The 21,860-nt window shown below is 50.0% G+C and overlaps 1 protein-coding gene across 7 annotated transcripts in view; it reads right to left on the reverse strand.

The window, feature by feature from the left end:
* CIITA (class II major histocompatibility complex transactivator) overlaps positions 1–18,241 on the reverse strand; it is a 42,230-nt gene extending 23,989 nt beyond the window's left edge. For 6 of the 7 annotated variants that reach the window (XM_081256360.1, XM_081256363.1, XM_081256359.1 and 3 more), the window contains exons 1-3: positions 18,088–18,241; positions 2,499–2,645; positions 2,164–2,259 (exon numbers count right to left, since the gene is read on the reverse strand). In XM_081256360.1, coding sequence (XP_081112486.1) covers positions 2,164–2,259; positions 2,499–2,645; positions 18,088–18,139 — 295 coding nt within the window. In that variant the 5' untranslated portion in view covers positions 18,140–18,241. Of the gene's footprint in view, positions 1–2,163; positions 2,260–2,498; positions 2,646–16,410; positions 16,542–18,087 lie in introns of those variants that run through there. The other variant, XM_081256361.1, reaches the window with a different exon arrangement.
* Positions 18,242–21,860: the final 3,619 nt, after the last annotated feature.

Below are 21,860 nucleotides of genomic sequence, written 5' to 3' on the forward strand. Positions count from 1 at the left end.
ATGCATACAAATTTATCTATTGCTATAAAGTAGTGCAACAGAGCATAGTAGAGTTGTCTTGGGTTTGAGTTTAAATTCCAGTTCTACTCCCCAATTGCCCTACTAGCTGTACACTCTTGGGTCAGTTACTTAACCTCTCTGGGCCCCCATTTCCTCATCTGTGTAATGAGAACAAATAACACCTACGACCCAGGGATGGATGGTGAGGGTTAGAGGCTCTGCATTTAAAGCAATCAACACAGTAGCCAGTACACAGTAGACAATCAATGGTGGTTAATTATACGAAGTGGAACATGGTTTGGAGCCAACGGGAAGACAGTTATCATGGCAAGAGGAGAGAGTGTATAGTGGGATGGGGGCAATCAGGGAGGGCTTCCCAGAGGAAGGGGTCCTGAAGCCAGACCTTGAAAGATTGCGGGGGTAGAGTCTGAGAGGTGAAAAGTGTAGGGCTTTCTGGGTAGTGGGGACAGAGTGAGGAGAGGGGTTTGGGAAACTCTTAGAAATAGTTGTCTTCAGTAAAAGTTTCATGTTGGGGAAAGTTAGGACTGGATTTTATAGGCCGTGGGGAGCCATAAAAGGCTTCTGAGTGAGGAATGGAGTGAGGGCATAAATGGTGATGATGATGATGATAAATATAATGATGATGGTGTTGATGGTAGTGGTGGGGTGGTACCTAACACTTATTGAATGCTTACCCTTTGCAAATTCCTGCTCTCAACACTTTATGCACAGAAACTTATTCAATCCTCACAGTGACCCCATGAGGCACGTGTGATTATTATTCCCATTTTGTGGGAATGGAAGCCAATGTAATACTTCAGGGTGCCTCAGATGACTGCATGCCCAGGACCAGAGACTTTAGGAACAGACTTGGGTGAAGCTGCCTCCTCCACTTGTTCCCACTTCCTGTGTAGATGCCCCTAAGGGGGAAAAGCCCCCCAATCCTAAGTGATTTGGGAAAAAGCCCAACTCATTCATTACTGCCTCCAGTTGTGAGGAAATGTGAATACTCTCAGCCCTAAACAGTTCTGCTTCTCCCAAGTAAATTCGCAAGAAGGAAAGGAAGCAGGCAGGTTCTCCGTTCTGTAATCTTTGGGACACATACAGTTACTGCTCCTCTCCATTTTCTGCCCTTGTATGATGCTGGATTAACTATGTGTTGGGGAAAGTCTAGCCATGTTCATGCCGGACCTCCTAAGTGATGTGATTCTTGGGATGCCAGGAAAAGGGCCACTAAGAACATCTGTGCAGGTTGTTCACTGTACAGGGTGCCCAGCCTAAAGGACAAATGGGGGCAGGAATCCAGCCTGCACTTTGATAGCCAAGCTGTTACATCTTAATGGGGGCTGCATCCTCTAGAAGAAGGGGCATCTTTTTCTAATTCAACAAAGCCTCTGTAGGAGACAGTGGGGAGCCTGGTAAGGAGGGATCCTTCACCCCCCACAAAAAACAACAGAAACACCTCTCCCCAGAGAGTCCCAAAGGGTTCTGCCTTTGTCTGAAAACTGTAGGTCTTTTTAAAGCTGCACACCAGCCGCTCAGCTCGAGCCTTACCAAACCTCCCCACTCTAGATACTTTCCTTCTTGTGGTGAACAATAAGGACTTTGAATTTCAGACCTGCCCATTACTGTCTCTAACGCAGCCTTGGGTAGATTCTTTATCTCTCTAAACCTCAATTTCCTCATCTGTAAAATGAAGATACTAATAGTATCTACTTCCTTTGTTTTCGTAAGGATTCAATGTGATCACACATGCACAGTGATTTGCAGGCTACAAGTGCTCCCCAAAGGTAGTTATTACAAATACTAGAGTAGTTTAGCTTAGGAGCTGAGGAGAAAGGGAGGGAGGGGCGTATGATATGGGCTTTCTGGGAAGGAAAGAAGAGCAACAAATAGAAAAAAGTATAGAAATGGAGGCAGAAGATGGAAAAGTGAGATTTGTTTGCCTGGTATTCATTAGTGAAGGGGTCTATTTCCCTACCTTTCTCCATCTCCCTTCTTTCCCTGATTCTCTGTCCTTTTAACCCTCGCTCCCCATCCCCTCTTGCCCTGATTTCTGAGGGAGGGCCTGGAGGCTCCTGGTGAATGGGTGAGATTAACAAAACAGATAAAAGAATCTTTTCCCTCAGTTGTCCTTTTTCTGGGTTCATGATGCTTCCTCACCGATATTGGCATAAGCCTCCCTGGTCTCTTCATCACCTTCCATATCACACAGCAGCCTGCTGAACTGTTCGCAGTTGATGGTGTCCGTATCAGGTTCTGGGAGGAAAAGCCACTTGGATGAAGCAGGAAAGATCTGGGAAGAGGGCTGGCGGGGAAGGAGGGAGAGGCAGGGCGGGCTGGGAGATGCTTCCGTTAGGAGCCAGCGTGGCAGGGAGTTGCAGCTGTCCGTGGTGCTGACCGGAATTCCACAGCCAGGACTTCCCCTGGTTGCCATCTCTACTGCAGGCAGAGGGGTGGAGAGGGACTTGGAAGGGGCCAGAGGGAGGAGAGCCCACCTGAGCAGAGCTCTATCTCTTCTTCTCCAGTCAGGTCCATCCGGTCATAGAGGTGGTAGAGCTGCAAAGGGTCAGCGTTGCTGTTGAGAAGCTCCAGGTACCCGCCCTCTAGAGGCCCCAACTCCATGGTTGTGTGCTGTCCACTGCCTGGAAGGGAGACGCACTCGGTTAGCTCATGGGGTGTTGGAAAGATGCAGGGGATGAACACCTACCACAGTCTCCAGCTGGGTCACTTGGTGAAGGCCAGGGTTGGCAGGAGCCAAAGAAAGTGAGCAAAGGTTCTCATTCGGCACCTCTTATGTGCTCAGGGCAGTGGGGAGAAGAAGCCCTATGTCTTTCCTCCACAGAACCTACAGTCACACTGGGAAGATGCCCATGATACAGAAAAGGGAACTGGAGATGTGTAGATTCAAGACCTCTCATACCTGTGAGCCAGGAGACCTAAGTTCTGCTGCTGGCACTACCATGAATGATAACAGCTAAGATGTACAGAGCACCTACTATGTGCCAGACACATGGTCTAGCACACTTAATCCTCACATCAACAACCACATGAGGTAGGTACTATTACTAACCTCATTTTACACACGAGTAAACTGAGGCTCGTAGAGGTGAAGTGACCTACATAAGGTAACCCAAGTCCAACCAAGATTTAGTTCTGGGCAGTCTGATTCATGGACCTGCATTTAAGTGTTATGCTCTCCTGCCTTGGATGACCTCAAGCAAGTCTGTGCTCCTCTCCATGCTTCAGTTTCCTAATCTGTAAATTGAAAGAGTTGGGGCATATTTCCTCTAATATCTCTCATTATTAATTGTTGGAGGACATATCAGATACCTTAGGTTCGACTTCATTTAATCTTCAAAACAACCCTGGCTGTGTCCACACAAAAACTTGTATACAAATGTGCATAAAAACATACTTCATAATAGCCCCAAAATGGAAACAATTCAAATGGCCATCAATGGATACATGGATAAACAAAATGTGGTATATCCATACAGTGGAATAGTACTCAGACATAAAAAGGAAGAAAGTACTGATACATGCTTCAACATGGATGAAATTTGAAAACATCCTGATAAGTGAAAGAAGCCACACACAAAGGCACATTTTGTATGATTCCATTTATATGAAATATACAGAACAGACAAATCTTTGGAGATAGAAAGTAAATTCGTAGTTGGCTACAGTGGACGGAGAATTGTGGAGGGAAATGGGGAACAATTGCTAGTGGGTATGAAGTTTCTTCTGGGGGAATGATGAAGTATTCTAAAGTTGGCTGAGGGTTGGTTGCACAACCGTGTGAATATACTAAAAAGGCCATTGAATTGTACACTTTAAATGGGTGAATTGTCTGACATTTGAATTATATCCCAATAAAGCTGTTAAAACAAAACAAAACACTGGCACTGGGAAGTAGGCATTATGGTCTCCCTTTTGCAAATGAGCAGCGTGAGGCTCAGAAAGGCTAAGCAGCCCCCGATGTGCAGCTCTTGCTGGCTAGAGCCAGTGTGAAGCTTCATCTGCGTGGCTCCAATGACCTTGCCCTACTCTCTAGTGCAGGGAGTCTATGATTCCATGGTCTGTTCATTTCCTATTGCTATTGCAACAAAGTACCACAAGCCTAGTAGCTTGAAGCAACGGAGTCTTATTCCCTCACAGTTCTGGAGGCCAGAAGTCTAAAATCAAGGTGGAGGCAGGGCCATGGTCCCTCTGGAGGCTCCAGGGGAGAATCCTTCCTTGCCTCTTCCATCTTTGGGAATTGATGGCATTCCTTGACTTGTGACCTTGTGGCCACATCACTCCATTCTCTGCCTTAGTGGTCACATCACCTCCTAATCTTCTGCCTTTCTCTTAAATGGACATTGATTTAGGGCCCACCCAGATAATCCAGGATATTAGTTCAAGATCCTTAACTTAATTACATCTGCAAAGACTTTTTTTCCCCAAATCAGGTTCCAGGGATTTGATGTGGACATATCTTTGGCGGGGGGGGCACTATTCAACCCGCTATACTTGGGATGCAGATACATGCTGGAAAGAATCAAAAGAAGCTTCTTGAAGAAGGTGAGAAGAGAGCTGGCCAGAGGATCTAAGACAGCCTTCTGAGTGCCCAGCCTGGGCCAGAATAAAATGAAACTGAAGCAGGGAAAGGTCGTGAGAAAACACACACGCACAACTTACCACCGCCTCCCAGGTGCTTCTTCTCCTTTCACTCATCAACAACTCTTGCTAGCTCTGGAGGGTCTCAACACAGACCCACATATCACAGAGAAGGAACTTTCCAGTCCAACGAGAGGCCCTGGCCAGGGTGGACTGTTTATAATGGGTTGGGTGGGGGCTACAGGAACACAGCCATAGCAGGCTTGCGTTAAAGGCCCAGCCAACCATGACTGGAGGAAGCAGAACTGAAAGATGGGGCCACCACCTCCCGTTTCTTGGAGAGGGGCCAAGGCTGGGAGGTGCGGGGAGGGTTCCACTTCTCCCAACAAGTTGTCCTGGGAGCCAATGAAGCAATCGACTGTTCTGTCCAGGGTGGTGAGAGAAGACCTCCTTGCCCTAAATCTTCCCTGCTGCCTGCCTCCCATTTTTCAGTCTGTGGTCTTTATTGTGAGCCCACATGGTAGCCATCTGCCTCTTTCTCCAGACTGTGGCATCTGGGGACAACAGCTCGGGACTAACCCCAGCAATTCCATGAACGAAATGTGTGACTTTAGTCAAGTCACTCAAATTCTCAGTTTTCCCACAAGGTCAGCCAGGGACTTTCAAGCTCAACCTCCTTCATCCTACAGAGGAGGAGATGAGACCCTGAGAGGGGACGTACCTTGCACGAGGCCCAAGAGTCTGCCGGTGGTGGAGCCTGCACCTGATCCCCTAGCACAAGACTCTCCCAGTCCGTGCTCTTTCCTGCCAATCAGAATATATCCAGTCAAATAAGCACCCCATTTATCTAGGCTCAGGAATAGAGACTGGGTCCCATCACAGATGGGCAATGGAGGGAGGTACAGTGGGGAAGAGCCTGAAGAAGTCTAGCTTACTGACAAGCTCAGCTTCAAACATTGGACAGCATCACCAAATGTGATCAAATGCCAGGGAAATACACTGACAGTAGAGAAAGAAGGCAACTCCTTTGAGCTTTTGGAGTCAAACTGCCTGACTCTGAAACCACTCCTATCTACCAACTTACCACAACCTGGGAATTTCATTTTTTAAATATCTTGAAGCCTCAGTTTCCTCATATTTATTTTTATTTTTTGGCCACATGCATGGCTTGCAGGATCTTAGTTCCCTGACCAGGGATTGAACCCAGGCCCCCTGCAGTGGAAGCGCAGAGTCTTAACCACTGGACCACCAGGGAATTCCCTCAGTTTCCTCATCTGTAAAATGGGAATAATAATACTTGGTAGCTCGTAAGGCTTAGGTGAGTTAATTTATGTAGAGCCCTTAGGAAGGTGACTGTCACTTAGTAAGTGCTTAATGAATGGAAGCATAGAACAGCATCCAACACACACTTGATGAGCACAACGTGGGTGATGGTTGTTATTATTATTATTATTAATTCACCTCTTACCTCTGTGAGATTGATAAAGGGATCCTTTCTCTTCCATTCCTGCGTTACCACATTGTGAAGCCAAGCTTTCTGTTCTTTTGTATAAGGAGACCCCGCAACCTCCATAGGAACAAGCAAGCCCCAGAGCCAGCAGTGCAACCTGGAAAGTCTGCTCTCAGACACCCCCAGCATACACCTCAGCACCTTCCTGCATCTCCAAGACAAAGCCTGAATCTTACACACTTCCTCTTGAATAGACGAAGATTTGCAGCTCACAACAGACTTCTGCCTCCAGCCCCCAATCTGAGCTCACAAAGAGCCCTAGGGAGAAGGCAGGTGGAGTATTATACCTATTTGACCGAGGAGGATACTCAGACACTTCGCTGAAATGACCTGTCCAAGGTCACCTGGTTGGAGAACTTGAGTTTGAATCCTGGCTGGGAGACCTTAGGCAAGTGACTTAACCTCTCTGAGTATCAGCTTTCCCACCACTAGATTGGGATAATGATACTTACCTTGTGGGACCATCAAAAGGCCAAGAAGGGCTCTGCGTGGTGTGTCAGGCACACAGGAGGCCCACAGTCAAAGGAAGTCCATTATATTGGGAGCCTGAGAATCTAGGCTTGCAGCTTAGAGCTCCCCGAAGTGCCATGGCACCCCCCATTCATGCCAAAATCAACTTGGCCTGGGACCTCCCGGGGTTCCCACAACCATGTTTCCTGTGTCTCTAGATGCTTAGGAAGTGCTTCAAAGCCTCCTAACTGGACTCTTTCCTCCTCCTGCAATTCCAGAGCAGCCTGGAGGCAGAGAGCCCTGACCACCTCACTGCAGAGGAGCGAGTCCCTGTCAGCTGCCCCAGCACAGGACAGATCCTACAGCCGAGGAGCCCTTGAGTGCAAGAACCCTTCCTCTAGCTCAGCTACCCCCGGGCTCCAGCATGTGGCAGCCTCTCTCCATCAGTAGGACTGATGGTGCCTAGCTAGAATTCATAGGTGCCCTCTGAGTGCCAGGCACCAAACGACATGATTTATAGACATTATCCCGTTTAGCTGAACTCACACATTAGCTATTTGTATTTCCATTTCTCAGATGAAGAAACAGGCTCAAAGAGAAGAGCAATGAGCTGGGATCTGAAGCAGCTGCCTGGCACCAAGGCTCAGCTTCTTCCAGGCTCTGGCCCCCGGCCACCCTGGGGAGGTGCCTTCGCCCGGAGCGAGGAGGCATGGGTGGCAAGACGAGTTCTCCTTTTGAGGAGCTGTCTGGGGTGCAGCAGAGGAGTGCGCTGTGCATTTCTGGTAAGTGGGCAGTATTTTTAGAAGGTTCTTTTTGGACCCACCCTGTCCCCTGGGCCACCACCTTCCACATCCAACTTGAGAAAAAGTTCCTAATCCTTTTGCCACCAAAAGTCCCTTTTGGGGTTTGTTTCCATCCCCATTTCACACTACACTGCAGGTTTTGAAAGCACATACACACCAAAATCGTTTTTGAAATAAAGGTTCATTCCTCTCTCCCCTGAGGGAAATCAAGTATTACCAGAATGTTCTAGCTCAGACCTTGATATTCAGTTTCTGCAGCCTTTCTGTGCTCCACCTCTGCTAGGGAGAGTCTTTTGTGTCTGGGGTTGTGCTGGATGCTCTCTATTTATTATCTTGTTTCAATTGTCACAATAGTTCTGGGAGATTGGTATTATTGTACACATTGTACAGACGATGACAATGAGGTTAGGCTCAGTTATCAGCTGCTTTCTTCCCAGAGAGGGGGGTATATCCTTGAAGGTGTGAGGAGGCATTGAGAGGGAGAAGGGGACTCCTTTGCTACCCCAAAGCCTTCAGCACTGCTATGCACTGTGATGAAGGAGCATGAGAAGAAATACTTCCCTACTTGTTGACTGTGATCTTCTCCAGAGGAAGGAATGGAAAGTCTCTGAACCATGTGTCTAGAGACATGGGGTTTGAGTTCCAGCTCTGCCTTTGATCTTGAATACCATTCTCTACCCTTCCGAGCCTTAGTTTCACCAACTGGGTGTGGGAGTCCACTCAGATGAGGCATTTGGGGATTCTAGATTCCTCATTGCCTATCGGCTTTCCCCCCTGCCTTTCCCCCAAGGCCCCCTAACACCACTCTGCTCCCCAACTTCATGACAAGCTCTTTCCGCAGGCCACATGGTGGCCAGAAGCCAGGAGCCCGGGGTTACTTATCTACCACAACCAGCCCCCAGTCAGCATCTCTGTGGATCAAACAAGTTCCTCTTTGCTTCTTGCACCCTGTAGCCCTCCAGATAAACTCAACAAGACACCTTGCACTTTTTTCTCTCCAAACCTGTAAAACAATGATTTACTGAGCAACCCCTGTAAGAAAGTCACTGGGCTCAGTTCTCCAGGGGCCCCAGAGAGGTTTAAAACATAGCCCCTGACAAGAAGCTTGCAGTGTAGACCCGGATGATACTTTAGAAAAGAGACAAAATGTGATGATAATGGTACAGTGGTTAAGAGTGTGACCTCTGGGTTCAAATTACAGTTCCACACTAACTGTTAGACCTCAGATAAGTTATTCAGCCTCTCTGAGTTGTGGAATCTATTGCCTTTAGGTGGCATAGTGTCGATCTCAGTAGGTTGCTCTGACTTGCCTAAAGTGACATATCCAAGAAGTGTTACTAAGATGTAAGTTCCAAAATGAAAGCAGCAAGGTGTCACTTGCCACCATACAACTGGCAAAAATTAGAAAGCTGGGCAACGCCAAGGGGTTGGTGGGAGTGGATGTTTGTGGCCACCTGCAGAACAACCTGGCACCACTTAGAATACCTAAGGATGTAGAGATCCTACAACCCAGTGATTCAATTCTTGGGTATATACATACCAAAGAAATTCTCCCACAGCTCCACAAGGACACCCATCTGAAGTTGCTCACCATTGTGCTATTTGTGGTGACCAGGAGTTGGAGGCCACCTGGGTGTCTATTGCTAGGGGAAGGACAGTACAAAGTAGCTGCTGCAATCTGTAGAGGATGATGCAATACTTAGAAGCAACAGACCAAATGAACATGGAGGTGGATCTTAATAACATAGTACAGGGACTTCCCTGGCAGTCCAGTGGTTAGGACTCTGCCTTCCGGTGCAGGGGGTGTGGATACAATCCCTGGTCGGGGAGCTGGGATCCCACATGCCTCATGGCCAAAAAACCAAAACATAAAACAGAAGCAATATTGTAACAAATTCAATAAAGATGTTAAAAATGCCACATCAAAAAAATCTTAAAAATAAAATAACATAGTACAGAGTGAAAAAGTAAGAAGCAGAATGAGTTCTGATAGCCCAATTCTAGATGTGCAGAGTGACATACAGGCACATAAAAAAAGCAACACGTATTTAAGAAGAACACATGCAAACAAAAGGATACACCCTGAGTGCATTCGAATGGGTGCTCAGAAAGAGGAAAGAGAACGGGGGAAAGGGAAATTAATTAAGAGAGATGCCTCATGTGGACCAAGATCATAGTGTACTGCGAATTGAGATATGAAGTTAACTGAAGATCGAAAGGTTCCTGAAGTTAAAAGGAAACAAAACAAAACAACACCAAAAATGATGGAAGCCTCATGGGGCTTCTGTGTTTCTGTGGCTCACCAAAAAAGGCCTGACACCTGTAGATGCTCAAAAAGGAAGAAAACTGCACTGTTGCCACCCTGTAGGCTGTCCAGGAATGGGGGGATTTGGGCCCAGGAGCCCCCAGTCCTGGCGGAGGAGATGAGAACGTGCAGGACTTGGAGATGAACAGGGAAAGTGGGCACCATCTATAGAGGAGGAAGCCCTAGCACTCCGCCCCCTTTGCTGGTCCAGTATGGGCAACCCAGGCAAATGAGACAGAGAGAACTTCTGGAAACTGCTGGTCTCACTCAAGACTTTCACTTCCTGGAGAGGCTTGTGGAGGTCACAAGAGACAGAGTGGAAACTAAGGTATTTGGCAATGCTGAGGGGCAATGGGGCTGGAAGGCAGCTCGAGGTTCTAGTCACTTCTCCTCCAGGCGGGGAGATTGGAAGGTGCGTGTGTATGTGTGTGTGTCTCCTATTACATCTTCCAATGTAATAGGAGCCAGCAGACGCGACAAGGAGAGGTCTTGAGATATTGTAATTGGGTGGCTTTGGTGCCTGACTCTGACCGCAGGCTCCTCCTCTGCACCAAAGGGGGCTTGTCTTGGAGTACGGATTCAAAATGAAGGGTGACTCAGGCCTATAGGCCTAGGTGTTCTGTTTCCCAAGACAATTTGTGTGTGTATAGTGTGTCTTAATTACCATCGCAATGTCTCCATATAGAATATACAATTAATTGTTGCCAAAGACCCCACTACTCCCTATTGCATTCTGCTGGGTCCCATTGGGCACAGTTACGGCCCCTTAGGCATTTGGGCTTGCAACCGTTGGCCTGCAGGCCTTCTAAGGTCACGTCTATCTCTGATCTGCTGGAAAGATGATGGTTTGGGATGGATGGGTGATTGGGGCAGGGAAAGGCAGGACTGAATTCTGTCCTGCCCCATGGTGGGATTGGGACACACATGAGGGTGTCTTCCAACAGAAGGGCTTGGAGGGGACTGGCCCTGAGTGCCCAAACTGGCCAGTTCCACAAAGGAAGGAGCAGGAAGCATGGGAGTTGTGGTATCTGGGGTGCTGGGTGTGTTTCCCCAGCTCTGGCACCAGCTCAGACTGAAAAGGGATTACGAAATAAGCTGTCTGGGAACCACAGGGCACAAAGAGTTATTCCCCATTGGACCTAGCCTGTTGCTTCACCTCGCCCTCCTCAGTTCCAGCCCCCTCAAGGATCTTGGCATTTCCATCATAGCTCCCCAGCCTCTCTGGGCTGAGACTAGCCTGTGCCAGGATAAAGGGGTCTCAGAGCAGGAAAGCTGGAAATGGAAGCAAGATTGGCTCCACTCCTGGCCACAGAGCTTCTCAGCAGTTGGAGTGAGGGCAGAGGAAGTGGACTGATGCAGCTATGGACCGCTGAGTTTACAACAGACTGGTGAGACAGGATCCACACAGGGGGTCATGAGACCTGAGATCTGCGCCCTGCTCTGCACCTGACAGGCTATGTGACCCTGGGCAAGCCCCTTTCCCTCTCTGGTCCCCAGTGGCCTCATCTGTTAAATACGAATGCCATGCTAGAACAGCGGCTTTCAAATGAAATTGTACAAGAAGCCCAAATCCCAGAACAGGTGATAATGGAGCTATTTAATTAAAGGGGATGGGGGTGAGGTGGGGGGGGGAAGGCAGAACCCACCCCTCCCCAAAAGAGGCTGCACAGAAGACAGTAAAAAAGACAACTTCAGATGACAGTTTAGGCCTTGGCTACCAGATGCTCTCTGATTTGACAATTTCAAGGAAAAAAAATGTAGTAGATTCTGTGGTGTGCTACAGTCCCTTAAGGACCAACTGCTAGAGGGCAACTGGCTCACAGGTCACAGCTCAACCTCTCTGGGGGGACTTCCCTGGTGGTCCAGTGGTTAAGGCTCCGCGCTTGCACTGCAGGGGGCGTGGGTTCGATCCCTGGTGGGGTCACTAAGATTCTGCATGCCGCGCTGTGTGGCCGAAAAAACAAACAAACAAACAAACACAACTCAACCTCTCTGGGAATAGCCCAAAGTCACACCCTTTTCCAATCACTGTACCCACGTGCAGTGATTGCTGCCTGTAGGCATGCAAAGGTCTGCTCTGGGAGTCTCTATTTGGGATAACCCTGGCCGTCCCAGCTTCAGCCCTCCCCACGGGATCGGCTGGGGCCTCTGTCGTGACCGTATTGCAGCCCAACCCCTCACTCTGCCCGGTGCTGCTTCTTCCCTTTCCCCCAGGGGCCCTCTCCCCAACCTGGAGACCTCTCCCCAGTAAACGTGCCGTGTGCAAATCTCCACCTCTGAGTCTGCTTCCCGGGGAACCCCACCTGAGACAACTTGGTTCTGTTTTTCCTCAGGTAGGGCCTGGAAATCATACGGAAGCCCACAAAAGACCCCACAGAGACCACCTCTGAGCCCTTGGGCAAGCCACCTATCTTCTCTGGACTCCCTGGAGGACATCCAGCTCATCACAACTTGGAAAATCTTGGAGCTCAAACAAGACAAGCCCGGCGGCTGCGTGTAGTGGCTGTAAATGGCACAGTTACTGGGGCTGAGGAGCCTGACGGTACTGGGGGGAGGGGGAGGGGAGGAGGGTGGAGACAGCTGGAAGAGCTGCAGCCAGGGGAGGAGGGGGCCCCAGTGCTTGACCAGAACGTAAGCCTCCCGACCGACCTCCGCGTGGCCTTCCCTCTGCAAGCCCCAAGCTTCCCAGCTGCAGTCGGTGAGCCGAAAAGGAGTCCAACAAGTTTTTCCTGGAAGAAAACCTGAGCTGGGTGCTGGAGTGGGGAATGAAGGGCTTATGGCTGCAGTTAGCAAAGCCAGGCTCCCAAATCCAGTCCTAACCCCCAGCTTGGCCTAACACAGCACCTAAGCCTGCGGCAGGCCCTTCGCTCCGTGCTGGAGACTCCGAGGTAAATAAATCATATGCCAGCCCTGCCTGCCAGCATCTGATGACAGTTAGCAAGCTTGGCTGTGAATCAGAATTGCCTGAAGTGGGTGCTAAACACACGGCAGCCGGACCTCACTCCCTGAGGTAAGTCTGGGGTGGGGTCCAGAAATCTGTATTTTTACATGAGCATCGCCCTTGGGCACCCCTCCTCCAACACACTCACATACACACACTTGCATTGTGATGACTGAGAACTTAGATAGGTTTTATTTCCAAGGCAGCCTGAGTTTCCAATTGCCTAGAAGACATTGCCTCTCAGTTTGCATGGCTCTATGGCTTTTCCTTCCTCCAAGGGAACCTTCCAGACCCTGCATTTCTACCACCTTTCTACTTCTCCCCAGCTGGAAACCCCAAGACTCTGCGCTTAGGTTAGGTTGGTCCCCAATTCCTATATTTTTCCTTCCAAAAGTCCCTCAGCAGCCATCCCCTTGACCTAGTAGCCCCATCCCCCGAGCCTAGATTGTTACAAGAGCTACTAGGTCTTTCCGCTAATCCAGAGTCTTCCAAACTTCAGACATTCGCCTGCCTACTTTACAGTTTTATTGGTTATATCTGCATACCACCTGTTGTATAATTTACCCAAGCATTTTCCTTAAATTAACTTGAAAAAAACCCAAACATTTATTTTAAAAGAAAACTTTCTAGAATTGAAAGCAGGGATGCAAATACATTCTTTTTTTTTTTTTTTTTTTTTTGTGGTACGCGGGCCTCCCACTGTTGTGGCCTCTCCTGTTGCGGAGCGCAGGCTCCGGACGCGCAGGCTCAGCAGCCATGGTTCACGGGCCCAGCCGCTCCGCGGCATGTGGGATCTTCCCAGACCGGGGCACGAACCCGTGTCCCCTGCATCGGCAGGCGGACTCTCAACCACTGCGCCACCAGGGAAGCCGCAAATACATTCTTGTCCACAAATGTTTGTAGCAGCACTATTCACGAAAGACAAAAGATGGGAACAACCCAAGTGTCTGCTGACAGATGAATGGATAGAGAAAATGTAGTCCATCCACACAATGGAATATTATTCAGCCATAAAAAGGAATGAAGTTCTGACACATGCTGCAACATGGTTGAACCTTGAAGATGTTATGCTAAGTGAAAAAAGCCAGACACAAAAGAACAAATGTTGTGGGGCTTCCCTGGTGGCACAGTGGTTGAGAGTCTGCCTGCCAATGCAGGGGACACGGGTTTGTGCCCCGGTCCAGGAAGATCCCACATGCCGCGGAGTGGCTGGGCCGTGAGCCATGGCTGCTGGGCCTGCGCGTCCGGAGCCTGTGCTCCGCAACGGGAGAGGCCACAGCAGTGAGAGGCCCGCATACCACAAAAAAAAAAAAAAAAGAACAAATGTTGTATAATTCCACTTATGTGAGTCACCTAGAGTGGTCAAACTCATAGAAACAGAAAGTAGAAGCGTGGTTGCCAGGGGCCGGGGGCAAGGGGAGAATGGGGAGTTAGTGCTTAATGGGGACAGAGTTTCAGCTTGGACCATGAAAAAGTTTGGGAGACGGATGGTGGTGATGGCTGCACAACATCGTGAATGTACTTAATGCTGTTGAATTGTACACTTAAAAATGATTACCTTGCTAAATTTTATGTTTTAAAAAGATGAAAACTTCCTTTCACTACCTTGCATGAAAAAAAACTCCAAAAACAAAAACTGAAGTCTCACTTGCCATTGAAAGCAAAACTATGTTATCAAATTAATATCAGCTGCCCTCCCACTTTGTTAAAAAGAAACATTAGTATTAGAGTGCTGCTAACACGCCTACTCACACAAAAAAGGAGGATTAAAAGAAAATCAGAAAAGCACCAATGTCCTTCCTATGAGAACCAGTGTCAATCAAGGCTTCTCTGAGAATTGTCCTTGGACCATGGATCACGTATGTGCCAAAGTCTTTGGAAACACAACGGACGTGTGCCCAATGACGACCTCTCAGATCTTTCTAAACGATCCCTCTAGAATCTGTAAGGGTTACACCAGGCACATGTGTATTCTTTGGTGGTTTTTGCAAAGTGCTTCTGTGCAGGTCAGGAAATCATCAAGAAAGCACTCGTGTCTTATCTTATAGATGCCCCTCGGGAGGGGAAGTCAATTACTCAGGGTGACTGATGCCAAGTCTGAAAGCCAAGTACATAAGCTTTACCCTCTCCCTCAGGCCACTTCCCTGATTGCCCAAGACCAGGCCTTGGAGCAGGGTCCCTGTGTTAATTTTCTGATTCTACTCTCCACAAGGTACTAGATGCCAGGTCCCTGCCATCAGACAGACTTTGCTGTATCAACAAGTCTCCCTCTGACTATCCAGGACCCGCCCTGTATTTGTGTAGGCTCCCACCTCCGCCCAGGTACTGGATGGGCTCTCAGGGGACATGGTTTCAAATCCTGATTCCGCTAATAACTTGGCTATGTGGACTTTGACAAAACCTCCCAGGAAGTCCCCAGAGGTTTTAGAACATGGAGTAGGTACTGGGGTTGGACCTCAGTGCTTTTCAATGTATGTATGACCTCTGGACCTCTGAGATAGGAATCACATACACACACACACACACACACACATCCCATAGCCAGTTAACCTGCCATTGGGAGCGCCACTCCAGGCCAAGTCAATGGGATCTGGGGGTGGGGGCTGGGAACCTGCACTCTAAACAGCCTTCTGGGTGATTCCCACGTGTGGGAAGCCTGGGACCCCCTGGCTCAGTCGTCTCTGAGGACCCTTCCACTCCATATTCTGGGATCTTGGAGACCAGGTCCTCGCCTAAGGCAGGCTGGGATTTGGAAAGTGATGATTTGCTGGGGTCTCATCTTCTGCACTTTCAGCTCCACCAGGCCCTAGAGCAAGAAGCACTAATTTCCTTAACCTTCTGATTGGCTGGGAATGGTAGTTTTTTGGGGGGAGGTGGGGGGAGTGGCACATAGATGGAAGACTTCCTGCCAAATTTAGGAACTCCTGGCCTCAGTTGGAGGTGGGGCACTTATGTCCCCTCCCATGTGTCACCTAGGGTGGAGAGAGATGCTGTGGGACTCAAGGGAGAACTGCGGGTTTTAAGGGTCCCAGACAGAGCTAGACATGGTGGCTCCAATTCTGATATTCTGGGACCCCGGAGTGCCCCACCCCAATCCCTTTCCGGAGGCCCTTAGTTTCTCTCCTTAGAGGTTGTGGCTCAGGACCCCAACTTGCGGTAGAGATGCGGACGGTCAAACACAGTCCAGGAAAGCCCCTGCCCCCCAAGATGGTAAAAGAGAAGTGAGGATTTCTCCAATCCAACGTTTAAATGTCTCCCCATAGCCCTCCCTGTGCTGGGGACCCCACCAAAAGGGCCGGGTACCCAGACTCCAGAGTCAGAGGGGGAACGTGATTCAAGAGGGAAACTGAGGCTCAGAGAAGTGCAGCCCCGGTCCTAGGCCCCCCGGTAGAAGAAAAGCCTGTGTCTCTCTCCGCGCGCCCCTACGCGCTTCTTCAGATTCTAGGACGCGCAGGGAGACTGTCTACCGATCGTTTGGCCACACCGCCTCCCTTCTCTGCGTGCTCCTTCTGTGTCCCCATCTCTCTGCAGACGCTGCCGCTCACACCGGCTCTCCCCGCCGCCTCCCCTGGGCCCCGGTGCTCTGGGCAAAGCAGCCCAGCTCCGGGTTCCCCGCTCCCAGGTCCTGCGTGGAATCCTTCCAGGGTTGCTGGAAACGAGGAGTTTCTAGGGTGTGCACTCTGCACATTAACTTCCTCCTCCTCCCAGCCTTGCTGTGTGATCTCAGGCAAGTAGCTACCAGGCTCTGAACCTCTATTCCCAGCCCCACTTCAGGGGCTGCTAAGGGGACTTTGGTTACCTGCCGCTGTTCCCTGGACTCCTGCGCGCTGCCAGTGGCTTCTCCCTCCCGCCAGCTCTGGGGCTGCAGCGAGCAAGCGAGCTTGGGGAGAGCAGTCGCCTGGCCACCCCACCTCCACCCACTGTGGCTGCCCTTTTTCTCTTTCACTTTCTCTCTGCACCAAGGGGCTTGCGCCAAGCCAAGCTGGGGAGTAAGCAGGCACCCGAGCCTCCCCCTGCTGCGCCTGCCACGTGCTTTCTCAGAAGCACCTAGTCCACCCCCCACACTCCCTGGAGCGTCTAATCAGCTCCTAAAAATGGCCAGTGCCCAGCTTTGGAGGAGGCAGCCTGCCCGTAGGCATATGATATACAAGCCCTGGTTTGCAGGGAGCTCATCCACACCCCTGTCTGGCCCTCAATTTCCCTCCACCTCAGCCCCACCTTGAAGCGGGCAAACCACCCCTGCAGGGCACAGGGGCTTGCTCGCTGAGCCATTCACTCCTGGGAAGCCGGATGCCCTTGGGAGGAAGAGAAAATTCCTCAAGGAAATTCCCTGGCTGGAAATTCAGCCCTGGCAGCCCTGAGTTCCCATCACCACACACCTCCTAGCCACTTTCCTCTCACCCTTCCTCTTCCAGAGGTCCTGGACCCCTGCTCCATCCACCCTGAGACCTTGGGGAGGTCACCTCCCTTCCCAGGCTTGGATTTCCTCATCTGGTATTGTGGGAGGGGTGGGTCAAGGTGACTTCTGAACTCTCTCTCCCCCTGGAAAACTCCCCCAACAAGCTCTGGCTGCAACCAACAGAGCTGGCAAACTTGTCATCAATCTGCAGGTTCAGAGGAAGCCTCACATTTGAGCAACATCTGAGAAGAGGAGTCCTACAGTCTCAGCCACACTAATAACGGACTCCTATGTGTGTCTTCAGATCCTACAATGCACCAGGCACTGTGCTAGACCCTTTGATTCCTCACCTTTGTCTTGTAATAAGAGTTTCCCCCTAATCCCATTTAACAGCCCAGGAAAACAGACTCAGAGTAGGTTGGGGAATTGTTCAGTGTCACTTCACACCCAGGCAACAGTGCAGCTGCGATTCAAACCTGCCGTGCTGCCTTCAGAGCTGGTACCAGTTTTCTGTGCTATGCTGTCTCTCATCATCTGTCCCCTGTCCCCTACTTTTTCCCCAAAACACCGTTTGGAAACTGGGGAGAGGGCAGCATTGGTCCAGGTGACTGTATTGCCCACCAGCTGGGGCTTAACATCTATACCAAGGGGCTGACTCTGGCTTTGGTTTCCTTGCTTCCCGGGGATGGGGTGGATCTGGCAGGGGTTCCACCCTTCAAGGGTGAGCTCCTCAGTGTTTACCTGGCAGAGAGAGGACCTTGTGGTTGGCCTAGCCAGGTCATGAATGCTGAGAGCTAACAACACGCCCCCTGAAAATCAGCCCTCTAGTACCCTTCAGGCTGCTAAAGCCCTCTTGCATTCCAGGCATCTGGGCAGACAGAATGTCCCTCAGTGGAAGGAAATGGCAAACCACCTCACTTCTTCCAAAAGCCCCAGCAGGACAAAGACCCCTCTCGCCACCCTCACACCCCAGTTCAGAGCAATGTCTCTGATAATTTGGGACGGCCGGATGAGCTGAGACCTCACCCTAAATCAAGAAGCGTTCTCAGCCCCAACGTCCTCCACCCGCCTTTTTACCTTGGGGCTCTGGCAGGTAGGACCCGGTGGGGCGTGTAGCCAGGCAACGCATGGTGTGAGAAACAGAGTGAGGCAGCCGCTCCCGGACTCTGGCAGCCCCTCCTGTCGCCCTCAGCCCGCCCAGCGATGCCTTCGGATGCCCAGCTCAGAAGCAGGCAGCCTCATCTCTGGCCAGTCTCCCTACAGAAGTCTGGAGCCCGCCAAGAATAAGTAAACATGCAAAGGAAGCAAGTAAGGGACCAGCAGAAAATTCTCACCCTACCAGGTGGTCTGAGCTGTCAGATTTCTCGCCTCTAGACATGCTCTAATTTGCCCATGCTCCCTTAAACACGGACTTGCGCCTGATGTTAATTTCAGTTCCTTGTTTGGGACCAAATCGCTTGACCGACCTCAGAAGGTTATGAGTAGTCTATTGGAGGGTCTTCAACAGGCTGACATGCTGAAATAATGGCAACCGTAGTGGAGCCACGCTGGTGCTAGCTGCCAATATCTGTCATCCTCTGCAGGATGGGGCTGCGGTCAGAGCCCCACAAATGCCTCAAGACAAGCTGAACTAGCTTCCAGCAAACTCCCGAGATTCCACTCCCATCCACCATCCCACCCCCACTCCAAATTGCCCTGAATTTCCCTGGAGAACACGAGTGGTCCACTCATCATTTTTATTCTAAGAACATTGGACTAAAACATAAATTACACATAAAAAAGTCTTACCCCCAAATATGGTCTACTTATAGCTGCATGGTTTGGGGGTACCGCCTAGATGTGGCAGAGAGACTGTCAGTCTCACGCAGGGAGAAAGTTGGCGCCTTTTTAACTCTCTGCCCAGGCTCTTGGAAACCTTGAGAAGAAAGTCTCAGTTTGGGGCTAAGGAGCTTTTAACACCTCTTCTAATGCGTGATCAACCCATTTCACAGAGAGCAGCCCCCAGCCTCAAGCCTTCGGTAGACATCAGTGTCTGGCTAGAATGGAATAACATTATTCTGCTCTCCTGTTTCATAGTTACCTTCTATGTGTGGCATTCTTTTTCATTTATGGTGGACATAAACTTTCCTTGGGAAATAAAGTTGAAAAAAGAATGTGAGTAGTTTGGAAAAAAAACCAACAACTGTCCAGCTAAGAATAGTGTAGGTGGTGAAAAGAAATCATGAGGGTGGTACCGAAATGAATGACGATTGGGAAACAATGACTTCATTTTTACAGAAAGAACACTGGATTGGGAGTCTGAAGTGCTATGGTCCAGCCCCCGTGGTTATTAGCGGATGGGTGACCTTGGACCCCTCACTTCCTTTGTGTGGGCCTCAGTTTCTCCATGTGTGAAATGGGGATAATGATGCTTATATTTGTATGGTGATTATTTTTGAAGCAGTTGGTGCTGTCAGAAGTCCCAGGGGGGTAAGTAGGCAGACAAATAAGAAAGCTGAGAGTCAATTTGAAACAGTCTTGCTTAGTTAGGCTAACAAAACAGACATGATGAATATGAGAAGTCCCAAGAAGTCTCATCTTCCTCTGACCTGATGTGCCCGGGGAGACACACCTGGCCATTCAGTGAGGCCAACTTCCTGTCTTCAGAGGGAGCCAGCTCTGATGGCCATGGCCAAGGCAGCTCTGAATCAGCTTCGTGGCAGGGCTGAGCTTGGAATGAGAGTCCCCTGGGCCTGGGGTGCACCTGCTTGGATGCTCTCATCTCTCACCTGGACCACAGCAGCAGTCTGCTACCTGGTCTCCCCATGTCTTCCTTCACCTGCCTCCGCCCCAGACCCACACTCCACAAGACCTGAATCTGGTCATGCCAGCGTTTCTGAGCAGGGTGACCACGTGCTAGTCTGTGTTTTAACTGGTGGTAGAGGCCGTAAATCGGCACCAGAGAGCCTCGTATATGGAGACCAGGGAGGAGCACCATGGTGCCCTGCCAGGAGCCGATGGGGGTCTGAATTCCAGCAGAGGCAGTGGAGGTGAGGAGAGGGGTTGCTGAGTTGGAGTGACAGGTCTCCAGGACTGAGTGCGGGCAGAGGGGTTAAGCCAACCCCAGGGTTTCTTCCTATTAAAGCATCCTGCGTGCCTGCTGATGCTCCTCTTCAAAACTTCCCTAGGGGTGGTGACCATTCTCCAGAGCCCAGGATAAAGCCAATTCCCTTTTGACTGAGGGCCCCTCTCAGCTCTGTTGAGACCAACCTTGCCCTGAGCACCCAAATTTCTTTGTCTCAAGTCAAGATCCAGCATGACAAAGCTTCAGTCAGAAGCATTGTTAAAGTTACCAGTCTGGGGTCCCCTGCCAAGTACCAGGGAGAGGAGATGGGGGAACTTGGTCTTACAAGTAGGATTCCTGAAAGCTTGCCACCCCTTGCTGCAGCTGGGCCCTACCTATGCACTTCTGCTCAAGCAGAGGGTCCCCCACCTTCCCCCCAACCCCAGGACCACCCTCCTGCCTCCTCCCACTGGGCTGTATTTTAGCCATCCTTCAATGCCCAAGTTCCCACTTTCATCACCTTTCCAGCTAACAACAACCTCCTGCCCTACTCATTTTTAGCAAACTTGCTGCCGCGGATTTGGCAATACGTGGTGAACTTACTATTTCATGAGTATCCCACCTGCTACCTCTGATTAGGTCACAAGGTCCTTAATGTCTGTCTTACTGTGTTTGATTTTCTTATTTAAAAGACACAGGGGCTTCCCTGGTGGCGCAGTGGTTGAGAGTCCGCCTGCTGATGCAGGGGACGCGGGTTCGGGCCCCGGTCCGGGAGGATCCCACGTGCCGCGGAGCGGCTGGGCCCGTGAGCCATGGCCGCTGAGCCTGCACATCCGGAGCCTGTGCTCCGCAACAGGAGAGGCCACAACAGTGAGAGGCCCTCATACTGCAAAAATAAAATAAAAATAAAATAAAAGACACAGGACTCTAAGATTGGTTGAGCGAATGGATGGCGTTTGGATTTGAATGATCAAGGCAGACAAGTTCCAAATGGATGGAGAGTCCTCCCTTACTAAGTTTTAAGTGTCTTTTCTTTTGTTTGTTTGTGACCCCCCCCCCTCATTTCTGGCAGATGCTAAGTAAATGCTTAAGGAGGAGAGAAGAAAGGAGGTGAGAAAGAAAGTAAAAGAGATCGGTGGAGAGGTGGGTGAATAGATAGAAAAAAACTGGTATGTAGGCAAATTAGGCAGGAAGGAAGGTATCTGAGAATGTAGGCCTGTCCGTGGGCAAAGGTAGGAAGGCAGGTAAATAAGCTGATACATAAATATACAGGCAGACAGATAAATGAAAGATTGGTAAATTGATAAGTAGATAGAAGTAGATAGTAGATATAAGTTGTTGAATTGATAAGTAGATATTAGTAGGTGGTTAAGTAGACCAGGTAGTTTGAGGGAAGGCAGGTAGGTGGATGGGCAGGTAGGTGGAGAGACCAATAAATGGTAAGTAAGAACACAGGTGAGCTGCTCAAGGTAACAACAAAGAACAGAAACAGTCCCTGGTTGAGTCAGGTGCCAGACTTGGAGCTAAGCTGAGTATAGAACAGGCCACTGGTCAGCCTGGGAAAACCCATGGGGACGTGCCAACTTCCGGTGCAGGTGCTTCTACTTCTGTGGCTCCTGTGGGTGAAGGTGAAGTAGGTCTGACTCGCTGGGAAGGTACTCAAGGTGAAAAAACAAGTGGTCCTTGCCAGCACGTCTCTTTCCAGGAGTCCACGGAGGCTCCCTGATCAGGGATCAGAGCAGGAACAGGTTTGGGGAAAGGAAGGTGCCAGAGAAAGGGAGGGCGCGGCCTCCCTCCCCTCTGAGTC

This window comes from Mesoplodon bidens (genome assembly GCF_964165515.1).
Source record: "Mesoplodon bidens genome assembly, chromosome: 15".
Lineage (NCBI taxonomy): Eukaryota > Metazoa > Chordata > Mammalia > Artiodactyla > Ziphiidae > Mesoplodon > Mesoplodon bidens.